Here is a 22273-nt window from a genome sequence, read left to right as displayed (position 1 = left end):
GCTCTTTCCAGACTGGTTAAAAATGGCGCAGGTAAAACCACTCTTAAAAAAAAGTTGGCCTGAGCCAGTGACCCCGCACATTATCACCCGATCTCAAATCTGAAAAGATTTCAAAACTATCGATTTTGTCTGAAGTGATTATTTCCCCACGTCGCTGTGACGGGCAGATTCAACCCCTTGCAGTCGGCTTACTGGAAGTTCCACAGCACTGAGACGGCTCTACTAAAGATCACTGATGACCTCTGCAAGATCATGGATGACAGGCGCGCAGCAGTGTTGGTTGGCCTCGATCTCTCAGCCGCCTTCGACACCATCAACCACGAGATACTCATTGGGCGGCTAAGGTCAAGACATGGTGTATCAGGTATGGCACTGGGGTGGATTGAGTCATACCTATATGGTCAATTACATTTCAATGTAAAGCTTTCTCTCACATTAACACAGCTTATTCAATGCTAAATTCTTCTGTTGATATGTAAACTCCTTTGTCAAGGCGCTCTTCTCCTCCCACCCAGCTTAAAATACGCTGCCAAGCTTAGCAGTGTTCATTGGAGTGCTGTCTTTCAGACAGCTCTGTCTTCACCTGAGGACGGCTGCTTGTGTTGTGGCCGAAACGTCGTGAGAATTTTATTTTATTATGTTTTATTTTTATTATTTTATTATTTCCCATCTACGTGACTTTACCGAAAGAACCAAGAAGATGGTCACTTACAGTTCGTCATGCTGGGTGACCGAACAGTCATCACCTATGCCATACCTAGTTGGCGTACCATAGGGACCCATCATCCTTGGCCCTTCCTATTTTCAACAGATGTCTAAAGAACCTCAGCATCATACTTGACCAGAATATTATCTTTTGATCACCACGTGTAATATATAGTAAAGTTTCATATCAGGGCTCTACGACACATTCAACCACTATTGAGTTGGGACATAGCCAATATGGTGGCATGTAGTAGCATCGTGTTCAATAAGGCTAGATTATTGCAACTCACTACGCTACGGGACGTCTGGCAAAAATATTACCAAGCTGCAGCATGTAAACATTTTTTTCGCAATTGTCGTGATGGGTACTACAACATCCGACCATGTCCGTCCCATTCTCGCTGAGCTACATTGGCTCACTAATACATAAGGTCGCATTCACTACACACAAAGTGCTTGCAAAAATTCACCATTATTTATCTTGTTAAGGAGCATAAATCATCACGCAAACTCCAGTTATCCTTATAATGGCCACTTTCAGATGCGCTTTTGTAGTCGTCTGGAATGCTCTTCCTTCCGATATTAGGAAGCCAATAGAGCTATGCACTTTTAAATCTAGATTGAAAACTCATTCTTTAGAACTGATTTTTGTGTTTCGTTTGGTGTCCTTCTCCCGCACCTACAATTAGGATGGTTTGCTACGGACAGTGCTGAATAAGTTCAGCATACATAGCCTTTATACAACCTCAGTGTGAAGGAGACCACCATGGCCTCAAGTCTGAATAAGGTCTCCTTGCCCCACATTTCACTGATGTTTTATTGGTAGTCCAAAGGTGGCTATGGTCATCTACAGCTGTGTACTGCACTCTGACAAGTGAGCCATGCTTCTATGCTGTAGCATACTCCACGCCTTTTTCAAGTATATTCGAATGTAACATGTGGATTTAACCCTCTATTAAGCAGTATTAACATATATCATAATTTGTCATCATCTTAAACATGAGGTAATACAAATGTAAGAAATATATGTTCATAGACACGAAATTTTAAGTTTATGTGCATTTACTTGGATTAAGTGGACACTTCATAATACAAATAATTTAACAATAATACATAACTCTTTGGTTTTGTCGGTAAAGTCACATAGAAATAAAATAAATAATAGAATACGAAGTTTCGATTGCAACACAAGCAACCGTCATCAGGTGTGAATGAATGCAAGCTCGGAGAGAGACACATATACAGAGAGAGAGACAACACAGACACAGAGACAGACAAACACACAGAGAGAGAGACACAGAGAGACACACATGGGGGAGAGCTTACATTAATTCAAACCTGATGACGGTTGCTTGTGTTGCAATCGAAACGTCGTTTTCTATTATTTATTTTATTTCTATGTGACTTTACCGAAAGAACCAAAGAGTAATTCCTGCAGTCACGAAAGCTTCAAATCAAGTTTGAACCGCCTCTACGGGGAGGATTTCCACATCGACTCACACTAACTTCAAATTTTGAAATCTTTGGAAGAACGTAATCAACCAGGTAAAGTGTTAACTGTTGTGTTAGCCGACTCTCTGTGTTGCATTGCATTACATTTCTAAGTTTACTAGGTTTGTTTTCTCAAACTTCAAATTTCTCTCCCTCTGCCGCTCTCATTGACATGCTAATTTCTCTGCTCCCCCCCCCTCTCTCAAAATTAATGCCTAGTCACAGAGGCATTGTTTCTCTGTGTCTCTGTGTGTGTCTCTCTCTGCGTGTGTCTTTCTATGTGTATCTCCCCCATGTGTGTCTCTCTGTGTGTCTCTCTGTGTGTGTCTCTCTCTCTGTGTATGCGTCTCTCTCCGTGTCTGTGTTGTCTCGCTCTCTGAATGTCTCTCTCCGAGCTTGCATTCATTCACACCTGATGACGGTTGTTTGTGTTGCAATCGAAACGTCGTATTCTATTATTTATTTTATTTCTATGTGACTTAACCAAAAGAACCAAAGAGTCATTCCTGCAAGTAATAATACGTAAATTTAAGCTTTTATAAACAAGTAATTATTTGTGTTGGTTTGCATCGTGAGGAAAAGCCCAGAGTTTGGGTTTTTGCAGCAGGGGAGATAAAGTCTGATGGAGGAGGCGGATCACAACACCGAATCAGCAAAGTATAGCAATATGGACACATTGGGGTTTGCTGTGAAAGATGCGAGCGAGGAAAAACCTGGTTCTGGGAAGAACAAAACTGTGAAATCTTGCCTTTAAAAAAGTATCTCAATTTAGACTTCCAGCCATGTAACAACGCTGAGAGTGGTGTCTCTCCCAGTCTCCGGGCCAATCCCTTCTTTAATTCAATGTCATCTCATCTCCTTGCATTTTCTAAACTTTTCTTACTATAATGATCTTTGTCTTCTGTTATCAGTTTTTCTTTTTCTGTAGCTTTTATGCACATGTTGGATAGATTCCTTTTCCATTAGTCTACCTTACTTCAGCCCTGAGCGTATCCACAAACATATTACGACTACAACTGTCTTGCAGCGATGACCTCTATAGGTGCCAGTAACTCAGGACAGAAATTACACTTACACCTGTAGGATGCACGGGACAGTCTCTGGGATTCTTACATATCCAGTGGCAGAGGGAGGAAGAGGGCGCCAGATTTTCTAAAATGTTGGATAATCACGTAATTTTTAAAAATAACTTATTTTTGCGCATTCTTGTATAACATGATGTTCTTGGTGTTGTGTATGTTTTTTGTGTTTTAAATTCGTTTACTATGTGAAATTGGCAAGAATAAACATACAAATAGACAAACATAAGCGTCGTACTGTAAAAATGTACTGTATTTACTGTACCATACTTACCACTCCAATCTCAAAGACTCTGCATAGGGTGATGTACGTAGCACTACTCTCTTGTTTCAACAACCATGTGTTTGACGATTGCTGGATTGATGTAGCCTTTAGAACGGCGCTCCAGCGAACTCCGAATTACACACTTTTTGACGGATCGCACTGGAAATTTCCTGTTTGTATTACTGTAGTTCTTAGTCATGAAAAATGTATATACGTGCAATATTTATTTGTTTAAGTTGTATGTAGTGTATAATGCACCGTATATAATATTTTACATTGAAATCAAGAATAGATACTTTTTTTGTCACGCACAAGATGCCGATCGCCGGACTGGTACAGCTTTTTCAGCGGTTTTCCGGCGATCGTCGGATTACATGCCGGTTTCACCGGATCGGCCTGGGACCGCCAGATGTTGGAAGCCGGATAATTGCGTGCCGGATAATTTATGATCAACTGAATCGGGTCTTCACTCATCACCACACCCTTATTTCTGTTACACTTCTAAGCAACACTGGCTCCAGGTCCAAAACATCTATTGAACGTGAACATGTTGAATGATTTGGCTGTTATCTATGATGTATCTAGGAGGTGCAAGATTTCATATAAAATCAACAGAAACTCAGATCCAGACATTTTTATGAGGTGTTGCAATCCAAGGGGGAACCTTCACAAGATCTCTGGAATTATTCTACAGAGTCGTGCAGCCCACTGACAGCCAAGGAGCTGCCGACTGCGCAAGTATAGTGAGGGAAAAAAGTATTTGATCCCCTGCTGATTTTGTACGTTTGCCCACTGGCAAAGAAATGATCAGTCTATCATTTTAATGGTAGGTTTATTTGAACAGTGAGAAACAGAATAACAACAAAAAAATCCAGAAAAACGCATGTCAGAAATGTTATTAATTGATTTGCATTTTAATGAGGGAAATAAGTATTTGACCCCTCTGCAAAACATGGCGTAGTACTTGGTGGCAAAATCCTTGTTGGCAATCACAGAGGTCAGACGTTTCTTGTAGTTGGCCACCAGGTTTGCACACATCTCAGGAGGGATTTTGTCCCACTCCTCTTTGCAGATCGTCTCCAAGTCATTAATGTTTTGAGGCTGACGTTTGGCAACTCGAACCTTCAGCTCCCTCCACAGATTTTCTATGGGATTAAGGTCTGGAGACTGGCTAGGCCACTCCAGGACCTTAATGTGCTTCTTCTTGAGCCACTCCTTTGTTGCCTTGGCCGTGTGTTTTGGGTCATTGTCATGCTGGAATACCCATCCACGACCCATTTCCAATGCCCTGGCTGAGGGAAGGAGGTTCTCACCCAAGATTTGACGGTACATGGCCCCGTCCATCGTCCCTTTGATGCGGTGAAGTTGTCCTGTCCCCTTAGCAGAAAAACACCCCCAAAGCATAATGTTTCCACCTCCATGTTTGACAGTGGGGATGGTGTTCTTGGGTCGTAGGCAGCATTCCTCTTCCTCCAAACACGGCGAGTTGAGTTGATGCCATAGAGCTCCATTTTGGTCTCATCTGACCACAACACTTTCACCCAGTTATCCTCTGAATCATTCAGATGTTCATTGGCAAACTTCAGACGGGCATGTATATGTGCTTTCTTGAGCAGGGGGACCTTGCAGGCGCTGCAAGATTTCAGTCCTTCACGGCGTAGTGTGTTACCAACTGTTTTCTTGGTGACTATGGTCCCAGCTGCCTTGAGATCATTGACAAGATCCTCCCGTGTAGTTCTGGGCTGATTCCTCACCGTTCTCATGATCATTGCAACTCCACGAGGTGAGATATTGCATGGAGCCCCAAGCCGAGGGAGATTGACAGTTCTTTTGTGTTTCTTCCTTTTGCGAATAATCGCACCAACTGTTGTCACCTTCTCACCAAGCTGCTTGGCGATGGTCTTGTAGCCCATTCCAGCCTTGTGTAGGTCTACAATCTTGTCCCTGACATCTTGGAGAGCTCTTTGGTCTTGGCCATGGTGGAAAGTTTGGAATCTTATTGATTGATTAATTGCTTCTGTGAACAGGTGTCTTTTATACAGGTAAAACGCTGAAATTAGGAGCACTCCCTTTAAGAGTGTGCTCCTAATCTCAGCTCGTTACCTGTATAAAAGACACCTGGGAGCCAGAAATCTTTCTGATTAAAAGGGGGTCAAATACTTATTTCCCTCATTAAAATGCAAATCAATTTATAAATTTTTTGACATGCGTTTTTCTGGATTTTTGTTGTTGTTATTCTGTCTCTCACTGTTCAAATAAAACTACCATTAAAATTATAGACTGATCATTTCTTTGTCAGTGGGCCACTGTAGCTCGGCCGTGGCTGATAATTGTTTTAATGCGGTGGGCTCAGACGAAATTGATTTCTCTAAGACGAAGGTACTGGGGACGGTGTGGTAGGCTCTACTGCCTGTAGTGTAACAGTGATCAAGAGTGTTCCCTTCTCTGGTAGGGCATTTAATGAATTGTCTGTATTTGGGGAGTTCGTGGCTGAGATTACCTTTGTTAAAGTCGCCAAGTACGATAACCAGCGAATCTGTATTTGCTCGCTCCACACTCAGAATCTGGTCGGCAAGCATGCGTTGGGCCTCTTTATCCTGAGGACCCGGCGGCAAGTAAACTCCGACCATAATGAGCGACGCGAACTCGCGAGGCGAGTAGAAAGGTTTACAGTTTATAAAAAATGATTCAAGAAGCGGAGAACAATGTTGCAGAATCACTGACATCTACACACCAGCCACTATTAATGTAAAAACAAATACCACCGCCTTTCGTCTTGCCGGAGAGTGCTATGTCCCGATCCGATCTTACGAGTTGGAAGCCTGCCAGTTGTAATGCAGTGTCCTGGATCAAATCACACAGCCATGTCTCCGTGAAGCACAAAATAGAAGATGAAATAAAAATAAAATGGGTCGTGGATGGGCATTCCAGCATGACATTGACCCAAAACACACGGCCAAGGCAACAAAGGAGTGGCTCAAGAAGAAGCACATTAAGGTCCTGGAGTGGCCTAGCCAGTCTCCAGACCTTAATCCCATAGAAAATCTGTGGAGAGAGCTGAAGGTTCGAGTTGCCAAACGTCAGCCTCGAAACCTTAATGACTTGGAGAAGAACTACAAAGAGGAGTGGGACAAAATCCCTCTTGAACTGTGTGGAAACCTGGTGGCCAACTACAAGAAACGTCTGACCTCTGTGATTGCCAACAAGGGTTTTGCCACCAAGTACTAAGTCATGTTTTTCAGAGGGGTCAAATACTTATTTCCCTCATTAATATCCAAATCAATTTATAAAAATTTTGACATGCATCTTTCTGAATTTTGTTGTTGTTATTCTGTCTCTCACTGTTCAAATAAACCTACCATTAAAATTATAGACTGATCATTTCTTTGTCAGTGGGCAAACGTACAAAATCATCAGGGGATAAAATACTTTTTTCCCTCACTGTACGTTCCCCTCTCGGCATAGTGCCGAGCCCAGCACAAGAATTCAACCGAGCCCAGCACAAGAATTCAACCGAGCCCAACACTGCCACCTTCATCCATATTTTAGCACCCACATTAGACAACCTGATGGCTGTAGGTGTGCTACCTCATCAATGCCAGAAGAATATTTTATAGACCTCAGAGGCATGCAAGTTATAACTTGATCCCAATGAGCCGCCCCGACTGGGCATCTGTGAAAAAGAGCTTTATAGCTCATCGTATTCCTCCAGTATAAATAAATATTTTGATTCTGATTATGAACTACGACAGTTATGCTGAAACTCTAATCCTTTTCTGCGAAAGGGTGAGGGCTAGGGATAATTAACAAAGATCAAATTTGGTTTAATAAAAGTTTACACTATGAGATCTCTTTTACCAGTGGCAAAATATAATGGTAGGTTTTTACCCTTTTAACTGGTACAAAACTGACACCTTTATTCAAGGCATCATGTTTGCAATGACCACAACACAAGTAGTCAATAAAGCAAACAAAAAGAAGCAACTCTGATAAGGATAATAATATGCACTGTCCTTGAAGTTGATTAGCCCACACCCGAGACGGCTTTCTTTAGAACCTAGTCCCCATTGGTGTAGGGCCAGATGACACCAGAAGGCGTACAACTCAAAAACAGTGCAATATCAGAGTATTGAGAGTTCGGGGTAAACATTTACACTATGAGATCTCTTTTACCAGTGGCAAAATATAATGGTAGGTTTTTACCCTTTTAACTGGTACAAAACTGACACCTTTATTCAAGGCATCATGTTTGCAATGACCACAACACAAGTAGTCAATAAAGCAAACAAAAAGAAGCAACTCTGATAAGGATAATAATATGCACTGTCCTTGAAGTTGATTAGCCCACACCCGAGACGGCTTTCTTTAGAGCCTAGTCCCCATTGGTGTAGGGCCAGATGACACCAGAAGGCGTACAACTCAAAAACAGTGCAATATCAGAGTATTGAGAGTTCGGGGTAAACATTTACACTATGAGATCTCTTTTACCAGTGGCAAAATATAATGGTAGGTTTTTACCCTTTTAACTGGTACAAAACTGACACCTTTATTCAAGGCATCATGTTTGCAATGACCACAACACAAGTAGTCAATAAAGCAAACAAAAAGAAGCAACTCTGATAAGGATAATAATATGCACTGTCCTTGAAGTTGATTAGCCCACACCCGAGACGGCTTTCTTTAGAGCCTAGTCCCCATTGGTGTAGGGCCAGATGACACCAGAAGGCGTACAACTCAAAAACAGTGCAATATCAGAGTATTGAGAGTTCGGGGTAAACATTTACACTATGAGATCTCTTTTACCAGTGGCAAAATATAATGGTAAGTTTTTACCCTTTTAACTGGTACAAAACTGACACCTTTATTCAAGGCATCATGTTTGCAATGACCACAACACAAGTAGTCAATAAAGCAAACAAAAAGAAGCAACTCTGATAAGGATAATAATATGCACTGTCCTTGAAGTTGATTAGCCCACACCCGAGACGGCTTTCTTTAGAGCCTAGTCCCCATTGGTGTAGGGCCAGATGACACCAGAAGGCGTACAACTCAAAAACAGTGCAATATCAGAGTATTGAGAGTTCGGGGTAAACATTTACACTATGAGATCTCTTTTACCAGTGGCAAAATATAATGGTAGGTTTTTACCCTTTTAACTGGTACATAACTGACACCTTTATTCAAGGCATCATGTTTGCAATGACCACAACACAAGTAGTCAATAAAGCAAACAAAAAGAAGCAACTCTGATAAGGATAATAATATGCACTGTCCTTGAAGTTGATTAGCCCACACCCGAGACGGCTTTCTTTAGAGCCTAGTCCCCATTGGTGTAGGGCCAGATGACACCAGAAGGCGTACAACTCAGTTAAAAGGGTAAAAACCTACCATTATATTTTGCCACTGGTAAAAGAGATCTCATAGTGTAAATGTTTACCCCGAACTCTCAATACTCTGATATTGCACTGTTTTTGAGTTGTACGCCTTCTGGTGTCATCTGGCCCTACACCAATGGGGACTAGGCTCTAAAGAAAGCCGTCTCGGGTGTGGGCTAATCAACTTCAAGGACAGTGCATATTATTATCCTTATCAGAGTTGCTTCTTTTTGTTTGCTTTATTGACTACTTGTGTTGTGGTCATTGCAAACATGATGCCTTGAATAAAGGTGTCAGTTTTGTACCAGTTAAAAGGGTAAAAACCTATCATTATATTTTGCCACTGGTAAAAGAGATCTCATAGTGTAAATGTTTACCCCGAACTCTCAATACTCTGATATTGCACTGTTTTTGAGTTGTACGCCTTCTGGTGTCATCTGGCCCTACACCAATGGGGACTAGGCTCTAAAGAAAGCCGTCTCGGGTGTGGGCTAATCAACTTCAAGGACAGTGCATATTATTATCCTTATCAGAGTTGCTTCTTTTTGTTTGCTTTATTGACTACTTGTGTTGTGGTCATTGCAAACATGATGCCTTGAATAAAGGTGTCAGTTTTGTACCAGTTAAAAGGGTAAAAACCTACCATTATATTTTGCCACTGGTAAAAGAGATCTCATAGTGTAAATGTTTACCCCGAACTCTCAATACTCTGATATTGCACTGTTTTTGAGTTGTACGCCTTCTGGTGTCATCTGGCCCTACACCAATGGGGACTAGGCTCTAAAGAAAGCCATCTCGGGTGTGGGCTAATCAACTTCAAGGACAGTGCATATTATTATCCTTATCAGAGTTGCTTCTTTTTGTTTGCTTTATTGACTACTTGTGTTGTGGTCATTGCAAACATGATGCCTTGAATAAAGGTGTCAGTTTTGTACCAGTTAAAAGGGTAAAAACCTACCATTATATTTTGCCACTGGTAAAAGAGATCTCATAGTGTAAATGTTTACCCCGAACTCTCAATACTCTGATATTGCACTGTTTTTGAGTTGTACGCCTTCTGGTGTCATCTGGCCCTACACCAATGGGGACTAGGCTCTAAAGAAAGCCGTCTCGGGTGTGGGCTAATCAACTTCAAGAACAGTGCATATTATTATCCTTATCAGAGTTTCTTCTTTTTGTTTGCTTTATTGACTACTTGTGTTGTGGTCATTGCAAACATGATGCCTTGAATAAAGGTGTCAGTTTTGTACCAGTTAAAAGGGTAAAAACCTACCATTATTATTTGCCACTGGTAAAAGAGATCTCATAGTGTAAATGTTTACCCCGAACTCTCAATACTCTGATATTGCACTGTTTTTGAGTTGTACGCCTTCTGGTGTCATCTGGCCCTACACCAATGGGGACTAGGCTCTAAAGAAAGCCGTCTCGGGTGTGGGCTAATCAACTTCAAGGACAGTGCATATTATTATCCTTATCAGAGTTGCTTCTTTTTGTTTGCTTTATTGACTACTTGTGTTGTGGTCATTGCAAACATGATGCCTTGAATAAAGGTGTCAGTTTTGTACCAGTTAAAAGGGTAAAAACCTACCATTATTATTTGCCACTGGTAAAAGAGATCTCATAGTGTAAATGTTTACCCCGAACTCTCAATACTCTGATATTGCACTGTTTTTGAGTTGTACGCCTTCTGGTGTCATTTGGCCCTACACCAATGGGGACTAGGCTCTAAAGAAAGCCGTCTCGGGTGTGGGCTAATCAACTTCAAGGACAGTGCATATTATTATCCTTATCAGAGTTGCTTCTTTTTGTTTGCTTTATTGACTACTTGTGTTGTGGTCATTGCAAACATGATGCCTTGAATAAAGGTGTCAGTTTTGTACCAGTTAAAAGGGTAAAAACCTACCATTATATTTTGCCACTGGTAAAAGAGATCTCATAGTGTAAATGTTTACCCCGAACTCTCAATACTCTGATATTGCACTGTTTTTGAGTTGTACGCCTTCTGGTGTCATCTGGCCCTACACCAATGGGGACTAGGCTCTAAAGAAAGCCGTCTCGGGTGTGGGCTAATCAACTTCAAGGACAGTGCATATTATTATCCTTATCAGAGTTGCTTCTTTTTGTTTGCTTTATTGACTACTTGTGTTGTGGTCATTGCAAACATGATGCCTTGAATAAAGGTGTCAGTTTTGTACCAGTTAAAAGGGTAAAAACCTACCATTATATTTTGCCACTGGTGAAAGAGATCTCATAGTGTAAATGTTTACCCCGAACTCTCAATACTCTGATATTGCACTGTTTTTGAGTTGTACGCCTTCTGGTGTCATCTGGCCCTACACCAATGGGGACTAGGCTCTAAAGAAAGCCGTCTCGGGTGTGGGCTAATCAACTTCAAGGACAGTGCATATTATTATCCTTATCAGAGTTGCTTCTTTTTGTTTGCTTTATTGACTACTTGTGTTGTGGTCATTGCAAACATGATGCCTTGAATAAAGGTGTCAGTTTTGTACCAGTTAAAAGGGTAAAAACCTACCATTAATAAAAGTTGACAACTAGACTCATTTGAACGCATCACATACAACAGATAATTCTAAACTAATCGAATCTCACGTAAACAATTATTAAATATATGTGTAATGCATGAATAGATGCGTGTTCGTACCTCTTTAAACGTAAATATCTGGGTGGTATTGGGTGGCGTGTGGGGTCAGGGGTTCCTTACCTGGCGAGGTGTAGGTAGTGGAGCGCATCCTCCGGGTGACCCTGCTTTAGATGTAGCTGTCCCAGCTCATACAGGGCGTTCGGCACCAAGAAGTGATCATACTTGATTCGCTTCTCGCTGTCGAGGACCAAGACAAAGACTATGTGTCAACACTCAAAAGTGACGTAACAGTGTTGCGTCATTCGTGAAGGCACTTCCACACCTGTTGCTTGCAACCGAGTCGCTAATAATGCGTGGACGCCTCTACAACTAGAGATATCCGCATATGAGAAGGCAATTAAGTTGCGTGAAAATGTAAAATTAAGATAATGATGAAGGGAAGATGTGATAATGTAGCATCAACATTTTTAAAGTTTTGAATTCAGTGTGGACATGATTAAATTATTTTACAATTCAAGTAAATGTTACCTTTCATTTTTTCTCAAAGAGTTTGTAAACCACTTATTGTAACTAACACACATTTCTACTCGAATAAAATGATAGCTTTTAATGCTAGGTTTTGGGACGAAGGTGTTTGTGTGTCTGCACCTCTGCCACACTTCGTTGAAGCACAACTCTGCCTGCAGATATCGGCCCAGTTGCGCAAGGCAGGCTCCCTTGAGCAGTTGCACCAGTGATTGGTCATCTGCCAAAAACTCGTTGTCTTCTGCAGGCAAACAAGCAATTGTGTATTATTAACCACGGACTGTTAATCATTGGTTATTTGAAATGCTGACGCACGCTTTTAAGAGTGCTTCGGACGACTTACATGGAGGAAAAAAAGAGTGGATGGATCCAAGTGTTATTGGTGGAAGGTAAATGCTCATGAATGGAATGACAGGGTGTGCCTTGTGAAGCTCTCATACTTGCAACTTTCAGCGCTGCTTCAGCTGCCTCAATGGTAACGAGGATCTTGTCTGTGAGATCCTTGCGCTTGCCGACGATGCTGAACCCATTCCAAATGTACATCATCTCCTAGTCATAGCGACAGCATTAGAGCACAGATGATTAACAAAGGTTCTTCGTCATCAAAACATTTCATAAACATGTATCACCACAATCTGCCATAGCCAAATTGAGGAAATTAGAGAATTTTAACAATTCTACTACTGAGAATTATTTGAAGAGATTAAATGTCCCATACCGATCTGCATGTAAATAAAAAAACAACGATCACAGTGATTGGAAACCAGGGGTCGCAAACCTTTGAAAGAAAATTTATGTTTTTGTTTTTGTCTTTCACTAAAATAGTTTACAAGCCGCATGACACACAGAGCTACTTGTACACATACACAAACACAGTGGCAGGTATCCAGCAAATTGCAAACAAATTATGACTTGAACAAAACAGTTGATGGAATAAACTGCATCTATTTAGTTTTTTCCCCCTTTAATTACTCTTTAACAATGCAGTTGACTGTTGCACATTTTGTCGTCGCCAAGACATTCCATAGTGATCCATTCCCTACAATAATTAATCAATTATCTTCACGTTCAATTATGTTTAATATGTAAGTAAAAAATACGGCTGCCCACAAGGGGGCAGCCAAAGAGCTGCATGCGGTTGAACAGCCACATGTTTCCAACCTCTAAACTATCATATAAGTGGAACACAATTTAAATATCTTGATACAAATTAGGATGTTGGATGAAATTTCTGATTTAATTTCACAAATTGCAAAATAAATGTAGTTGCAAGGTTATACCTGAAGATTGAAATATGTTTACGGTTTGGGTTTCAATGTTGGCCTCACAATAAAATGTAAATTCTTATACTTACGAGTAAATCAGAATGCAACGTTAAGATGACAGGGATAGAATTGGTCAAATGTAGCTTGGCATAAAAATGCCTGCTCGGAGGAGTTCATTAATAATGAGCGACGTCGTTCATGCGCCAGGCACTCACAAACGCCGGTAGGACCAACTTGATCGGCTTGGAGCTCAGATAGCGCCGAGACTTGCGCACGGCAAACTTCTCAATGGCGATCGATTTCCCAGCGATCTTTTGCATCAGCTTTGGCACCTGCCTGCATTGAACACAAAGGGAACAGCAGTATGCAACCAAAGTCAATGCCATTTGTGAAGTATATTAAAGTGTAATTTGAGCCTATATCCGGCTCACTGACGTGTTACAACTCGTCATGGTGATTGGCTCTGCCGGTCCTGGTCTACAGCCAATGGGGGGAAGCCTGGGGACATGGCCCTGACGTGATGGAGAGGTGACAGCTAGGGAAATTGGTTCTGCTGGCTTTGGCCTCAGCCAATGGGGAGATGAGTCAGGGGCGTGGTCCCGGGAGTTGACAAGGGAGTCTAGAAGATTCGACGCAGGCTACCAAGGATTAGCTGAAGCGTACCACGTGACCCAGGCATTAAATAGGGGTAGAGATGAGCGACACGTGGTCAGACGAGGAACAGAGGAAGGAAGGGGCCACGCGCGAGCGGGGCTCCGAGTTGCCACGTGGCCGTGCGTCTCTCTCGGTCCATCTGTCCACTTCACGTTGCCTATCAGCAGCGGGGAGTAGTTGTAACCCTAAGTCAATAAAAGGACCGATTCCAGAAGTCGTCTCCAAGACTGTTATTACAAATGTACAAGTTTACAAGTGAGATCCAGGTATATCAATAATGTTATTAGAAGCTAACAGTTTAATTGTGGAAATATTACACATCCTGGATATGAGCTGGAATGCCAGCAAATAGTCACATCCTGCAAATGATGGCATGACACGGTGTTTTTAACAAGCTTACAACCTACAATCTGTTGTCATTATTTCTGGAGGGGTGGGTCACTGGTAAATTTGTCTGGTCGATTTTCATCGAATTCGTTGTTGGAAGGTCACAGTAATTGTGCTGCGATGACCTTTAGTTTGTTCTGTAAAATTGTACAGTAAATGTATTTCTCTTCGTTAAAATACTGTTATATATACATGGTATTCAAGATATAATTCCTATTCATAGATAGACAGAATAAAAACCTAGAGAAGAATGCAATGTTTATGAAAACATTTAAAATATTTGGGAAATTACATGAATATATAGTTGTCTTTATACATAGTAAGATATATAGATTTATTAGCACAGTTTATATGGTCATAAAGGACCCTTTGGTTATTATGAATGTGCTAATACAATCAGGTGTTATGCAGGCTGTCAGTAGTCTCGTGATATATGCGAGTAGTTTTCATGATATCTGTGGAGTTTGTGGTGTTTGTACTGAAATAGCTGTTGTGGATCCTCTCCTGTAGCTCGGAGCTCTTCATCCCCAAGCATGGAGAGGAACGCCGCCTTCTGGTAGATATATATCGCCTGCACCGCCACACACATCGCTCCCTCAGCAGCGGCCAAAGACTCACCCCTGGCCATAGTGTTACTGTTGGAACTTCAATCTGAACAATTACTCTTTGAGTGCTTCGAGTATCAGTCGGTATGAGCAGAATTGTGCCGTTTATGCGAGAGTGACATAAAACAACACTGTATGCCTAACTCAAAGCTTCCTCAGGCTGAAAATGTCTGCACTAAAAAACTGAATTTCCATAAGCCCACAATCATTGCTTAGGGTAACTCTGGATAAGGAACCATCATCCAAAAAAATCAGTACTTGCTCTGTATATCTAGGCATAGGAATATGTGTGTGTGCCTAGCAGTGATGTTGTGGTCGGTGTAATAAGATACAATTCTACTTCAATTCAGCTCGACAAATGTACAGTTGAATACATAACCCTGCTGTGCACCCATCCTGTCAGTAATAAAAAATTATCACAATTAGTTCGCCTCAGGAAGTTCGTACTTAATCTAGATGTTTGGCTAATTGCATTCATGAGTGTTTTGACACCAGAGGATAACAGAGCATAGCAGAAAACCCACACGTACGATGGTGCAATGCTCGGCACTGCTTTCTTAAGGCCATCCTGCAGCTCCGTGTCTCTAACACCTGAAAAGTGCCAGTAGTGACCCATCCTAATAGTAGCTAGGCTCAACCCTGCATACTAATAGCCCATTGTGCAATGGTGATTGTGTGCGCGTGCGTGCCTTAGACCAGCGGCTCTCCTGGCTAAGCTTGTTGGCGAGTGCGCTAGCTGCCAACCAGTTCTGCTGGAAGGCATGGCACCACATCATCTCCCAGAAGCAGATGTGGTGGAGCTGCTTAAGCTCCTGCTGACAGCCAATGCAGGTCTCGAACACTGAAATTGCCTATGACACACAGGCCACAAACAGGGTCAGAGAGACGTGCATACACAAGACCCAGAATACACAAGACAGAGTGAGGCAGACTCCGTCATAGATACTACCTATGCGCCCTTTTGGCAAGTATCAAAATGATGATAAAAGAAGAATAGGCTTTACCCTTTTCTAGCAATGAAACTGGTGTTAAGATGTTCAAACATTAAATATACCTATTTCAAAGCATCAAGTGTGCATTAAGCACACGTACTTGTGGAAAAACATGCAAACATCCTCTGATAGATAGTAGTAATCCTTTAGAGACTGCTCTCCCATTGTGATTTTATAAAATTGTCACGATTAAATTTTATAATATATACTTAACACTGGTGAATATAGTGCATCCAATTGTATACAACACAAATGAATGAAATACAATTCTTACATACTTTATTGAATGTATATACAATGCATGTCAGAATCTAGTTACATTTTTTATCTTGATTTTAAGCTTTTGTGACTGCAGAAATCCATACCCTTTGGTTCTTTTGGTAAAGTCACGGAGATAGAAAATGTATAGTTCTCCTACTGTGTTTGTTTCACCTGATGACGGTTGATTGTGTTGCAATCGAAATGTCGTGATCTATTAATTTTCTATCTACGTGACTTTACCGAAAGAACCAAAGAGTTAAAAAAAATTACTTGATGAATCACAACACCAACAGGTTAGCAACAGGCTAATATAGCGGGACAAAAGCCAATCAGAGACTCTAAGAGATGCAGGGAGACTGATAGAGGCCAGGTGGAGAGTGGACAGAAATGGGTAGATGCTAGATCATGCCAATTCAGTATTGGGATCTCTTAAATTTCCGGACTTCAGTGTCTGTGTGAGCCTTCTGTGTATGAGCTTGCAGGGGTGAATTATACCTCCTCAACGTTTCCCTTCACTTCCTCAATTCGCCCAGCATACATGAGGAAGAGTGCACCCTGCACACCAGAACACCGTGGTGAATGTCATAGCTTGTAATTAATGGAGGCATCACTTGTACAGTCATACCCCGATTTACGTGTCCTCCTTTGACTTAATTTCACAAATACGTCGACACTTGAATAATGCCGCAATCTGATTTGCGTCGCCTCAACCCACACTTACAGTGAGGGAAAAAAGTATGATCCCCTGCTGATTTTGTACGTTTGCCCACTGACAAAGAAATTATCAGTCTATAATTTTAATGGTAGGTTTATTTGAACAGTGAGAGACAGAATAACAACAACAAAATTCAGAAAAACGCATGTCAAAATTTTTATAAATTGATTTGAATATTAATGAGGGAAATAAGTATTTGACCCCTCTGCAAAACATGGCGTAGTACTTTGTGGCAAAACCCTTGTTGGCAATCACAGAGGTCAGACGTTTCTTGTAGTTGGCCACCAGGTTTCCACACATCTCAGGAGGGATTTTGTCCCACTCCTCTTTGTAGTTCTTCTCCAAGTCATTAAGGTTTCGAGGCTGACGTTTGGCAACTCGAACCTTCAGCTCTCTCCACAGATTTTCTATGGGATTAAGGTCTGGAGACTGGCTAGGCCACTCCAGGACCTTAATGTGCTTCTTCTTGAGCCACTCCTTTGTTGCCTTGGCCGTGTGTTTTGGGTCAATGTCATGCTGGAATGCCCATCCACGACCCATTTTATTTTTATTTCATCTTCTATTTTGTGCTTCACGGAGACATGGCTGTGTGATTTGATCCAGAACACTGCATTACAACTGGCAGGCTTCCAACTCGTAAGATCGGATCGGGACATAGCACTCTCCGGCAAGACGAAAGGCGGTGGTATTTGTTTTTACATTAATAGTGGCTGGTGTGTAGATGTCAGTGATTCTGCAACATTGTTCTCCGCTTCTTGAATCATTTTTTATAAACTGTAAACCTTTCTACTCGCCTCGCGAGTTCGCGTCGCTCATTATGGTCGGAGTTTACTTGCCGCCGGGTCCTCAGGATAAAGAGGCCCAACGCATGCTTGCCGACCAGATTCTGAGTGTGGAGCGAGCAAATACAGATTCGCTGGTTATCGTACTTGGCGACTTTAACAAAGGTAATCTCAGCCACGAACTCCCCAAATACAGACAATTCATTAAATGCCCTACCAGAGAAGGGAACACTCTGGATCACTGTTACACTACAGTCAGTAGAGCCTACCACGCCGTCCCCAGAGCAGCACTGGGACAATCTGACCATGCCATGGTCCACCTAATTCCTGCATACAGGCAGAAACTAAAGCTCTGTAAACCTGCTGTGAGGACATCTAAACAGTGGACCAGTGAGGCTATAGAGGATTTGCGGGCGTGCTTGGACTGTACTGACTGGGATATGTTCACGACTGCTACCAATAGTCTGGCTTTGACGTCGTACATCAGCTTCTGTGAGGACTGCTGTATTCCAACACGCACCAGGGTGAACTTCAACAACAACAAGCCCTGGCTCTCAGCAAAGCTCAGAAGGTTGAGGTTGGAGGAGGAAGCGTTTAGGAGTGGGGATAAAGACAGATTCAAGGAGTCGAAGAACAGGTTTAGCAAGGTGGTGAGAGAGGCTAAACGACTGTACTCCGAGAGACTAAAACACCAGTTCTCTGCTAACGACTCTGCTTCTGTCTGGAGAGGGCTCAGGCAGATCAACAACTACAAGCCCAGAGCCCCCCACACCACTAACGACTCCCGCCTGGACAACGACCTAAACGAGTTCTACTGCAGATTTGAAAGACAATTGGACTGTCCTGAACTACCCCTTCCCACCCAAGAGGCCCCCATACCGCCCCCCACTACAGAGACGACTCTCTCCATTCAGGAGGAAGAGGTTAACAGACTTTTCAAGAGGCAGAACCCACGCAAAGCAGCTGGGCCGGACTGTCTCTCCAGCCACCCTCAGGCACTGCGCGGACCAGCTGTCTCCGGTGTTCACCAACATCTTTAACACCTCCATGGAGACATGCCATGTACCAGCCTGTCTCAAGTCCTCCATCATCATCCCTGTGCCCAAAAAGCCAAGGCCAACGGGTCTAAATGATTACAGACCCATCGCCCTTACCTCTGTGGTAATGAAGTCTTTTGAGCGCTTGGTCCTGGCACACCTCAAAGCCATCACAGACCCTCTCCTGGACCCCCTTCAGTTTGCCTACAGAGCCAACAGGTCTGTGGATGACGCAGTTAACATGGCCCTCCACTTCACCCTACAGCATCTGGACTCCACAGCATCCTACGCCAGGATCCTGTTTGTGGACTTCAGCTCGGCTTTTAACACCATCATCCCTGCCCTGCTTCAGGACAAGCTCTCCCTACTGAACGTGCCAGACTCCACCTGCAGGTGGATCACAGACTTCCTGTCTGACAGGAAGCAGTGCGTTAAGCTGGGAACACAAGTTTCTGCCTCCAGGTCCATCAGCACCGGATCTCCTCAGGGCTGCGTCCTTTCCCCTGTGCTCTTCTCCCTGTACACCAACAGCTGCACCTCCACTCACCCGTCCGTCAAACTCTTGAAGTTTGCGGACGACACCACCCTCATTGGGCTCATCTCTGATGGGGATGAGTCTTACTATAGGTGGGAAGCTGACAACCTGGTGACCTGGTGTAGCCAGAACAACCTGGAGCTTAATACTCTTAAGACCGTGGAGATGGTTGTGGACTTTAGGAAGAATACAGCCCCACTCACCCCCATCACCCTGTGCGACTCCCCAGTCAAAAATGTGGAGTCCTTCCGCTTCTTGGGCACTATTCTTTCCAAGGACCTCAAGTGGGAACTGAACATCAGCTCCCTTACCAAGAGAGCTCAACAGAGGATGTACTTCCTACGGCAGCTGAAGAAATTTAACCTGACAAAGACAATGATGGTGCGCTTCTATACAGCCATCATTGAGTCCATCCTCACCTCCTCTATCACCATCTGGTACGCTCCTGCCACTGCCAAGGACAAGAGCAGACTGCAGCGTATCATCCGCACTGCTGAGAAGGTGATTGGCTGCAATCTACTAACCCTTGAAGACCTGCACACCTCGAGGACCCTGAGGCGAGCGAGGAAGATTGTGGCCGATTCCTCTCACCCCGGACACTCTCTGTTCCAGCTACTCCCCTCCGGCAGAAGGCTGCGGTCCTGATGGACCAAAACCTCACATCATAAAAACAGTTTCTTCCCATCCGCTGTGGGCCTCTTCAGCAAGGCCAAGGGCTTTAAATAATTTTTACACTTACTTTAACATTTTATCTACAAAATTACACCTTGCCATATTTACAACATGTTACCTTATTTGTATTTTTGTATTTTAGGATTGTATATTACGGCGAGTTTACATTTTATATTGTATACTTATTCAAAATTTTACATACGTTAGCCCCTGAGTATTAGTTAGACTTTGTAATTTTACTATAGTTAGACTGTATACCACTTATTTAAGTTTTAAGATTCCTACATGTTGAATGTATGCACCTTCCTGCCATAGTAAATTCCTTGTTTGTGCAAACTTTCATGGCGAATAAAACCCTTTCTGATTCTGATTTTCAATGCCCTGACTGAGGGAAGGAGGTTCTCACCCAAGATTTGACGGTACATGGCCCCGTCCATCGTCCCTTTGATGCGGTGAAGTTGTCCTGTCCCCTTAGCAGAAAAACACCCCCAAAGCATAATGTTTTCACCTCCATGTTTGACAGTGGGGATGGTGTTCTTGGGGTCATCGGCAGCATTCCTCTTCCTCCAAACACGGCGAGTTGAGTTGATGCCAAAGAGCTCCATTTTGGTCTCATCTGACCACAACACTTTCACCCAGTTGTCCTCTGAATCATTCAGATGTTCATTGGCAAACTTCATACGGGCATGTATATGTGCTTTCTTGAGCAGGGGGACCTTGCGGGCGCTGCAGGATTTCAGTCCTTCACGGCATAGTGTGTTACCAACTGTTTTCTTGGTGACTGTGGTCCCAGCTGCCTTGAGATCATTGACAAGATCCTCCCGTGCAGTTCTGGGCTGATTCCTCACCGTTCTCATGATCATTGCAACTCCACGAGGCAAGATCTTGCATGGAGACCCAGGCCGAGGGAGATTGACAGTTCTTTTGTGTTTCTTCCATTGGCGAATAATCGCACCAACTGTTGTCACCTTCTCACTAAGCTGCTTGGCGATGGTCTTGTAGCCCATTCCAGCCTTGTGTAGATCTACAATCTTGTCCCTGACATCCTTGGAGAGCTCTTTGGTCTTGGCCATGGTGGAGAGTTTGGAATCTGATTGATTGATTGCTTCTGTGAACAGGTGTCTTTTATACAGGTAATGAGCTGAGATTAGGAGCACCCTCTTAAAGAGAGTGCTCCTAATCTCAGCTTGTTACCTGTATAAAAGACACCTGGGAGCCAGAAATCTTTCTGATTGATAGGGGGTCAAATACTTATTTCCCTCATTAAAATGCAAATCAATTTATAACATTTTTGACATGCGTTTTTCCAGATTTTTTTGTTGTTATTCTCTCTCACTGTTCAAATAAACCTACCATTTAAATTATAGACTGATCATTTCTTTGTCAGTGGGCAAACATACAAAATCAGCAGTGGATCAAATACTTTTTTCCCTCACTGTACATTGCTGACAGCATCATCCATCCTTTATCGTATCCGTCGCCTCAGCCTTCACCTCCCCTACCCTGTACACTGACTACTTTGCATCGCGCATAAATAAATGTACTGCAGAATACAATATATTATACATGTACAGTATTTTGGTGATGTTATTATAGTGTACTGTACCTTATTGGATATTCTATTTAATTTGTGTTAAAGTTTACTCTCTACACTCGTGTTGAGTACAGTATTTTCAGTCATTTAATGTAACGTGGGTACGTCTACGATGCAGACGCACATTAAGACACAGCTTCACCGTACCCACCGTTGTTTTGGTTTCGCTCTCGTGGCGTGCAAACTACGTTTGGTTCAATTTACGTCGTTTTGATCTTCGTCACGACTTTCAGGATCCCCGACGTAAACCTGAGTATTATTGTCCGACAAAATGTCTTCCACACTCAATTAAGCATATCGAGAGTCTAGATAATCACCATCACTATATTAATGAATGCTTTGTTTCAAACCTATGTTGCAATATATGCATTATTACGTGATGTGATGTTACAGCGAGGTACTCACATTGGGATACTTCTTGAGATAGGGCTGGAGCAGAGACTCTGCCTCTTCCAGGTTACAGTCGCCATTGCCTGCCAGTGCAACACGAGTTACAGCATTTAGACCATGCACAACACAGCCTGTGCTGCATGTGACCTCTCAGAGTGCCCTGCAGTCTAATTTACGTCTAGCAATACCACAAAGCTGTAATTTGTTGTATATATAGGCCTTTTTCCAAAAATGTATATTAAGAATAATTTGGCCAACATTATTTTTTTCTTAAATAATAAATAAATGACACCAACACTCTCAACTCCGCTACCCCTCACAAGCCACACCAAGCATCTGGAG

At 42.6% G+C, this 22273-nt stretch overlaps 1 protein-coding gene across 1 annotated transcript in view; it reads right to left on the bottom strand.

Moving 5' to 3' along the window:
- The window catches only part of LOC144947767 (tetratricopeptide repeat protein 39B-like), a 112607-nt gene that overhangs the window by 2737 nt on the left and 87597 nt on the right, over window positions 1–22273 (bottom strand). The window contains exons 11-18 of the mRNA XM_078877128.1: window positions 21947–22014; window positions 16702–16761; window positions 15643–15804; window positions 14828–14919; window positions 13523–13643; window positions 12483–12591; window positions 12166–12283; window positions 11638–11754 (exon numbers count right to left, since the gene is read on the bottom strand). Coding sequence (XP_078733254.1) covers window positions 11638–11754; window positions 12166–12283; window positions 12483–12591; window positions 13523–13643; window positions 14828–14919; window positions 15643–15804; window positions 16702–16761; window positions 21947–22014 — 847 coding nt within the window. The remainder of the gene's footprint in view (window positions 1–11637; window positions 11755–12165; window positions 12284–12482; window positions 12592–13522; window positions 13644–14827; window positions 14920–15642; window positions 15805–16701; window positions 16762–21946; window positions 22015–22273) is intronic.

This window comes from Lampetra fluviatilis, chromosome 46 (assembly GCF_964198595.1).
Source record: "Lampetra fluviatilis chromosome 46, kcLamFluv1.1, whole genome shotgun sequence".
NCBI classification, from domain to species: domain Eukaryota; kingdom Metazoa; phylum Chordata; class Hyperoartia; order Petromyzontiformes; family Petromyzontidae; genus Lampetra; species Lampetra fluviatilis.
This window is presented reverse-complemented; position numbering and strand designations above follow the sequence as displayed.